General features: G+C 49.7%; 1 protein-coding gene across 1 annotated transcript in view; it reads right to left on the bottom strand.

The window, feature by feature from the left end:
* LOC133109361 (membrane-associated guanylate kinase, WW and PDZ domain-containing protein 3-like) overlaps nucleotides 1-7500 on the bottom strand; it is a 76252-nt gene that overhangs the window by 4318 nt on the left and 64434 nt on the right. Inside the window, exons 12-18 of the mRNA XM_061218665.1 lie at nucleotides 7406-7437; nucleotides 6162-6576; nucleotides 5640-5734; nucleotides 4267-4459; nucleotides 3733-3903; nucleotides 3110-3295; nucleotides 2620-2704 (exon numbers count right to left, since the gene is read on the bottom strand). Of these exons, the coding sequence (XP_061074649.1) occupies nucleotides 2620-2704; nucleotides 3110-3295; nucleotides 3733-3903; nucleotides 4267-4459; nucleotides 5640-5734; nucleotides 6162-6576; nucleotides 7406-7437 (1177 nt within the window). The remainder of the gene's footprint in view (nucleotides 1-2619; nucleotides 2705-3109; nucleotides 3296-3732; nucleotides 3904-4266; nucleotides 4460-5639; nucleotides 5735-6161; nucleotides 6577-7405; nucleotides 7438-7500) is intronic.

Here is a 7500-nt window from a genome sequence, read left to right as displayed (position 1 = left end):
CTCCACTGGCTGCCTGTTATGGCTCACATCAAATTTAAAACTTTGGTGCTTGCATACCAGGCAGTTAAGGGATCGGGCCCTGTATATACAGTGTATCTGGAAAGAGCTTCAAGAGCTTCAAGAGCTTCACTTTTCCCACATTTTGTTATGTTACAGCCTTATTCCAAAATGGAATAAATTCATTTTTTTCCTCAAAATTCTACACACAACACCCCATAACGACAACATGAAAGAAGTTTTTTTGAAATTTTTGCAAATTTATTAAAAATAAAAAACTAAGAAATCACATGTACATAAGTATTCACAGCCTTTGCTCAATACTTTGTGGATGCACCTTTGGCAGCAATTACAGCCTCAAGTCTTTTTGAATATGATGCCACAAGCTTGGCACACCTATCTTTGGGCAGTTTCGCCCATTCCTCTTTGCAGCACCTCTCAAGCCCCATCAGGTTGGATGGGGAGCGTCGGTGCACAGCCATTTTCAGATCTCTCCAGAGATGTTCAATCGGATTTAAGTCTGGGCCACTCAAGGACATTCACAGAGTTGTCCTGAAGCCACTCCTTTGATATCTTGGCTGTGTGCTTAGGGTCGTTCTGGAGCAGGTTTTCATCCAGGATGTCTCTGTACATTGCTGCATTCATCTTTCCCTCAATCCTGACTAGTCTCCCAGTTCCTGCCGCTGAAAAACATCCCCACGGCATGATGCTGCCACCACCATGCTTCACTGTAGGGATGGTATTGGCCAGGTGATGAGCGGTGCCTGGTTTCCTCCAAACATGACACCTGGCATTCACTCCAAAGAGTTAAATCTTTGTCTCATCAGACCAGAGAATTTTGTTTCTCATGGTCTGAGAGTCCTTCAGGTGCCTTTTGGCAAACTCCAGGTGGGCTGCCATATGCCTTTTACTAAGGAGTGGCTTCCGTCTGGCCACTCTACCATACAGGCCTGATTGGTGGATTGCTGCAGAGATGATTGTCCTTCTGGAAGGTTCTCCTCTCTCCACAGAGGAATGCTAGAGCTCTGACAGAGTGACCATCGGGTTCTTGGTCACCTCCCTGACTAAGGCCCTTCTCCCCCGATTGCTCAGTTTAGATGGGTGGCCAGCTCTTTTCTGTACCCTTCCCCAGATTTGTGCCTCGAGACAATCCTGTCTCGGAGGTCTACAGACAATTCCTTTGACCTCATGCTTGGTTTGTGCTCTGACATGCACTGTCAACTGTGGGACCTTATATAGACAGGTGTGTGCCTTTCCAAATTATGTCCAATCAACTGAATTTACCACAGGTGGACTCCAATTAAGCTGTAGAAACATCTCAAGGTTGATCAGTGGAAACAAGATGCACCTTGAGCTTCATGGCAAAGGCTGTGAATACTTATCTACATGTGATTTCTTAGTTTTTATTTTTAATAAATTTGCAAAAATCTCAAAAAGCCTTTTTTCACGTTGTCATTATGGGGTATTGTGTGTAGAATTTGGAGGAAAAAAATGAATTTAATCAATTTTGGAATAAGGCTGTAACATAACAAAATGTGGAAAAAGTGAAGCGCTGTGAATACTTTCCGGATGCACTGTATATGCCATAGACTGTAATGGCACTTATATAGTTGTATAGATATTGTTATTTTTTGTATTAGCTATTGTATTGTTGTACTCAGGGTATTCTAGCTATGCTAATTTGGAGGTTGATGTATTCTTCAAGGGTTCCGATTATATCTGTATGGTTATGCTAGGACACAGAACCGTACTGTCCTCTCAGGTCCTCTTCACACTTGTTCCTGTGTTCGATCTGCACTTCATTGTACGTCGCTCTGGATAAGAGCGTCTGCTAAATGCCATGTAATGTAATAATGTAATGTACACACACTCAGATTAAACCTCAATACCTGTACACACACACTCAGGTTAGATCTCAATACCTGTGCACACACTCAGGTTAGATCTCAATACCTGTACACACACACAGGTTAAACCTCAATACCTGAACACACACACTCAGGTTACACCTCAATACTTGTAAACACACAAACTTAAATAATAAAATGAGTAGACTGATCGGACTGATATTGGACAGTTCTTCATCAAACTAAACATCAAAAGAATGTACTGCCATCGCAACGGCCTGACACGATGTGTGAGTAACAGGGAACAGCTATGTGGTAAATTATTATTGTAATTTTTAACGATTAAAATGATTTTAATTGGACTTGCTCTATAATATCTATATAGGGAGGTAAAGCGGATGTTTCGCCCTATTAAATACAGTGGCGAAAACTAAATTTTACCAAACCACGTAAGTCTGGATTCAAATTATGCTTTTCATGGTTTAAATACATAATTACATACTGAATACGATAGGATTTTAATTTGTAACTAGTCTTGTTTAAGTTTTTAAATCACCAAGATCTAAATGTGATGTGAGTTTGAAGCAGAAGCTGGCTGAGTGATGTCAGTTTGAAGCATTGGGCTGAGTGATGTCAGTTTGAAGCGTTGGGCTGAGTGATGTGAGTTTGAAGGACAGCTAGGCTGAGTGATGTGAGTTTGAAGGACAGCTAGGCTGAGTGATGTGAGTTTGAAGTCATGGGATGAGTGATGTGAGTTTGAAGTGTTGGGCTCTACCTGTCCTCCCGCTGGTCCAGGGTTCGATGCTGTGCTGCTGGGCTGTTCTTAGCTGTGCTGGTTCCTGAAGGAGGTCCGTTATACTCTGAAATACAGGCAGGGTGGGTTCAGTGTGGTCACACACACACACACACACACTCATACACACACATACTAAGACACAAACCCAGACACACTTTTATCTATCACACAGATATAGACACACAAATACACACACACACAGACAGTCACACAAAACTGTACAATAATACAAAGAAAATTACACTCAGAAAATAGTTAAATCCCACAGATAGGCACACATTTGATGATGGAAACACTGCGTTTCCCAGGTGCACGTGCGCCGTGAGCTCAGATGAAAACACTACGTTTCCCAGGTGCACGTGCGCCGTGAGCTCAGATGAAAACACTACGTTTCCCAGGTGCACGTGCGCCGTGAGCTCAGATGAAAACACTACGTTTCCCAGGTGCACGTGCGGCTCAGTGTCCTCACCGTCCTCGGGCACCACCGAGAGCGTGACGGCGTAGCCGGCCTCCTTTATGAGCTGCACGATGTCGCTGTGCTCCAGCGCCACGATGGACAGCCCGTTCACCGCACAGATCCGGTCCCCGACCTGCAGCATGCCGCAGCGCTCCGCCGGGCTGCCCTCCATGATCCGGCCGATCTTGTGCGGGATCACTGCAGACACAAAAACCTCCGAAAGTGGGACCGGGACCCAGAACCGCCTTTCAGTGAGCCCATGTAAAACAGGGCCCCCTTTCAGATAAATAATGAGCATTATTATTATTATAATTATTATTAGTTACAGTATTTTGTTAACGCTTTTATCAAAAGCTACTTACAGTTGATTGGATTAAGCAGGGACCAATCCTCCCTGGAGCAATGCAGGGGTTAAGGGCCTTGCTCAAGGGCCCAACGGCTATGCGGATCTTATTGCAGCTACACTGGGGCTTGAACCACCGACCTTCCATCGTACATCGTAGCCACTAGCACTTACTCTTATGCGAATGCTTATGATTTGCATTGAGACATTTTGAAAATTGATATTATATACTGTAATGTGGCTAATGTTGTTTTTAAAAACACTGAGGATTCACAGAGCTGTCCCTGTTCACCTGCCCCCCCCTCACCTCCAGGCGGGGGTCTGCTCTTGGAGGTGAGGATGACGAAGCCGAACCCCTCGCTCTCCCGGCGATGAAGGGTGATGTCGTAGGTCTTGGGTTCGATCCGGGGCAGCCGGGGCGAGCCATTCACCAAACCCGAGCCCAGCTCCTCCTCCCCAAGGTCTGCAGAGAGGCCAACCAATCACAGCTCCACTGCCGAAGGGCCAACCAATCACAGCTCCACTGCCGAAGGGCCAACCAATCACAGCTCCACTGCCAAAGGGCCAACCAATCACAGCTCCACTGCCAAAGGGCCAACCAATCACAGCTCCTCTGAATGGGTTTACACACTGACCTGCTGAATGACCTGCAGCTTGGTGCTGGTGCTCATTTTGTACCTGGGCTCTATATGTAATAGTTTTTATTTTTCATCTGCACTAAGAACTGTTCCCACAGCTGCAAAGTGAAATATTTACTGATGACACTGAGGTTAGTGAGCAGGGCGGGGTTTGGACCTGGCAGGGTGCAGTACTGTGCGGTACTCACCCCTGTGGGTCAGCTTCCTCCGCACCGTCAGGAGCACCTGTCCGTTTCGAGCCGCGTTGGTCATCAGGTCCAGAACCTGCTTGTGGGCGTGGCCTTTCACCACCACGCCATCGATGCCGATGAGCTCATCGCCAGCCCGCAGACGCCCGTCTTTCTGCGCCGCACCAAGCGGCACGATGGAGCCGATGTACACCTGCACAGCACAGAACCACTCAGAACCAGCCCTCAGAACCGCACAGAACCAGTCCTCAGAACCACACAGAACCAGCCCTCAGAACCGCACAGAACAAGTCCTCAGAACCACACAGAACCAGCCCTCAAAACCACACAGAACCACTCAGAACCAGCCCTCAGAACCGCACAGAACAAGTCCTCAGAACCACACAGAACCAGCCCTCAGAACCGCACAGAACCACACAGAACCACTCAGAACCAGCCCGCAGAACCACACAGAACCACTCAGAACCAGCCCGCAGAACCACACAGAACCACTCAGAACCACACAGAACCAGTCCTCAGAACCGCACAGAACCACTCAGAACCAGCCCGCATAACCACACAGAACCACTCAGAACCACACAGAACCAGTCCTCAGAACCACACAGAACCACTCAGAACCACACAGAACCAGCCCGCAGAACCACACAGAACCACTCAGAACCACACAGAACCAGTCCTCAGAACCACACAGAACCAGCCCTCAGAACCGCACAGAACCACTCAGAACCACACAGAACCAGCCCGCAGAACCACACAGAACCACTCAGAACCACACAGAACCAGCCCTCAGAACCGCACAGAACCACTCAGAACCACACAGAACCAGTCCTCAGAACCACACAGAACCAGCCCTCAGAACCACACAGAACCACACAGAACCACCCAGAACCACCCAGAACCACACAGAACCAGCCCTCAGAACTGCACAGAACTAGCTCTCGGAACCACACAGAACCACACAGAACCAGCACTCAGAACCAGACAGAACCAGCTCTCAGAACCGCATAGAACCGCACAGAACCACACAGAACCAGCCCTCAGAACCTCACAGAACCAGCTCTCAGAACCAGCTCTCAGAACAGCACAGAACCACACAGAACCAGCCCTCAGAACCAGACAGAATCAGCTCTCAGAACCACATAGGACCAGCTCTCAGAACCGCACAGAACCACACAGACCAAGCTCTCAGAACCACACAGGACCAGCTCTCAGAATCACACAGACCAAGCTCTCAGAACCACACAGAACCAGCTACACCTAGAGAACACAGACCCAAAGAACCAGCTACACCTACAGAACACAGACCCACAGAACCAGCTCACAGAATTTACAGGGCCGATAGTCACAATAAGCCGGGGCAGTCCTGTACTCACTGGTTGTTCTGGGCCCTCCCCGCCCAGAACCCTGAATCCGAAGCCTGACTCCTGGCTCCTCTTGATGAACACGTCCAGGTCCCTGCTGTTGGGGGCTGTGAAGATGCCAGGGGTCAGAGGTCAGAGGTCAGAGGTCAGAGGTCAGACATTCACTAACATGTCACAATGACAACAGGATCATACCACCTTACAGACGTAACTGCAATACTCAGCTTACCATCAGCATTTTAACAGGGTTAGGAACCATGTCCTGACTCTGTGTTTCTCTATTTTAAATGTAAATTTAAGTTTCTGTTTTTTTGTATATCTTATTCAAGAGTCTGCGCTAGTAAACCTACCTCTACCTGTACACAACAGCACAACCCAGGTGTCCTCTTTAAAAACTCACCGGGTCAGGATGAGGGAGAGGGAAGGGGAGAGAAATGTCCTAAACTGATGGGGTAGTGATGTCATATGGACACAGTACTGTGGGAGTGACATCAGAGTGATGTCATAGGCACAGGGCTCTCTGGCTGCACTCACGCTTGCTGTCCTGCAGGGCTTTAGACTTCATGTAGAGCTCCGTGGGGTCAGGTTTTGGGGCGCTGGACCGCGGGGTGCTGTTGTAGAGCTCCGTGGGGTCAGGTTTTGGGGCGCTGGACCGCGGGGTGCTGTTGTAGAGCTCCGCGGGGTCAGGTTTTGGGGCGCTGGACCGCGGGGTGCTGTTGTAGAGCTCCGCGGGGTCAGGTTTTGGGGCGCTGGACCGCGGGGTGCTGTTGTAGAACTCTGGGCGGTCAGCCTTTGGGGCGCTGGAGCGTGGGGTAGTGGGGTACAGATCGGGGTGCTCAGATTTGGGGGCGCTGGACCTCAGGGCACTCGGTGGCAAGGCTAAGGGGAGAGCGGTGGAGTCAGGAGCTCGGTCCAGAGCCTCAGCGCTGCCGCTCATCTCCTGCTTCTGCTAGAGAGAAAAAGAGGGTTTACCCTCCCTCACAGAGCCGCCATTTTACCCTCCCTCACAGAGCCGCCATTTTACCCTCCCTCACAGAGCCGCCATTTTACCCTCCCTCACAGAGCCGCCATTTTACCCTCCCTCACAGAGCCGCCATTTTACCCTCCCTCACAGAGCCGCCATTTTACCCTCCCTCACAGAGCCGCCATTTTACCCTCCCTCACAGAGCCGCCATTTTACCCTCCCTCACAGAGCCGCCATTTTACCCTCCCTCACAGAGCCGCCATTTTACCCTCCCTCACAGAGCCGCCATTTCACCCTCCCTCACAGAGCCGCCATTTTACCCTCCCTCACAGAGCCGCCATTTTACCCTCCCTCACAGAGCCGCCATTTTACCCTCCCTCACAGAGCCGCCATTTTACCCTCCCTCACAGAGCCGCCATTTTACCCTCCTCACAGAGCCGCCATTTTACCCTCCCTCACAGAGCCGCCATTTTACCATCCCTCACAGAGCCGCCATTTTACCCTCCCTCACAGAGCCGCCATTTCACCCTCCCTCACAGAGCCGCCATTTTACCCTCCCTCACAGAGCCGCCATTTTACCCTCCCTCACAGAGATGTCATTAATGCCGTTCTCGTCTTTCGTTGGAGTAAACCATTAACTTGAGAAACCCAGTTGACTGTGGAAGTAGAGCAGAGACAGACAGACCAGTTCTACGCTACAGAAACACAGCTGCATTGGGACTGTTAATCATTCCTGAAAGCAGAATGCTTCATTACTGCGCTGCCCCCGCGGGACTGGAGAGGGGCTCTCAGGGCTCTCAGTCAGCAAACTCACCGGCTTCAGGCTCTTCACCGGGGAGGTCTGACCTGAGACAGAGACAGAGACAGAGAGAGACACAGAAGAGCCGTTCATATGACGTGTGGCCTACA

This window comes from Conger conger, chromosome 14 (genome assembly GCF_963514075.1).
Source record: "Conger conger chromosome 14, fConCon1.1, whole genome shotgun sequence".
In the NCBI taxonomy this organism is placed as follows: domain Eukaryota; kingdom Metazoa; phylum Chordata; class Actinopteri; order Anguilliformes; family Congridae; genus Conger; species Conger conger.
The sequence above is the reverse complement of the archived record's forward strand: the minus strand, read 5'-3'. Positions and strand labels throughout refer to the sequence as shown.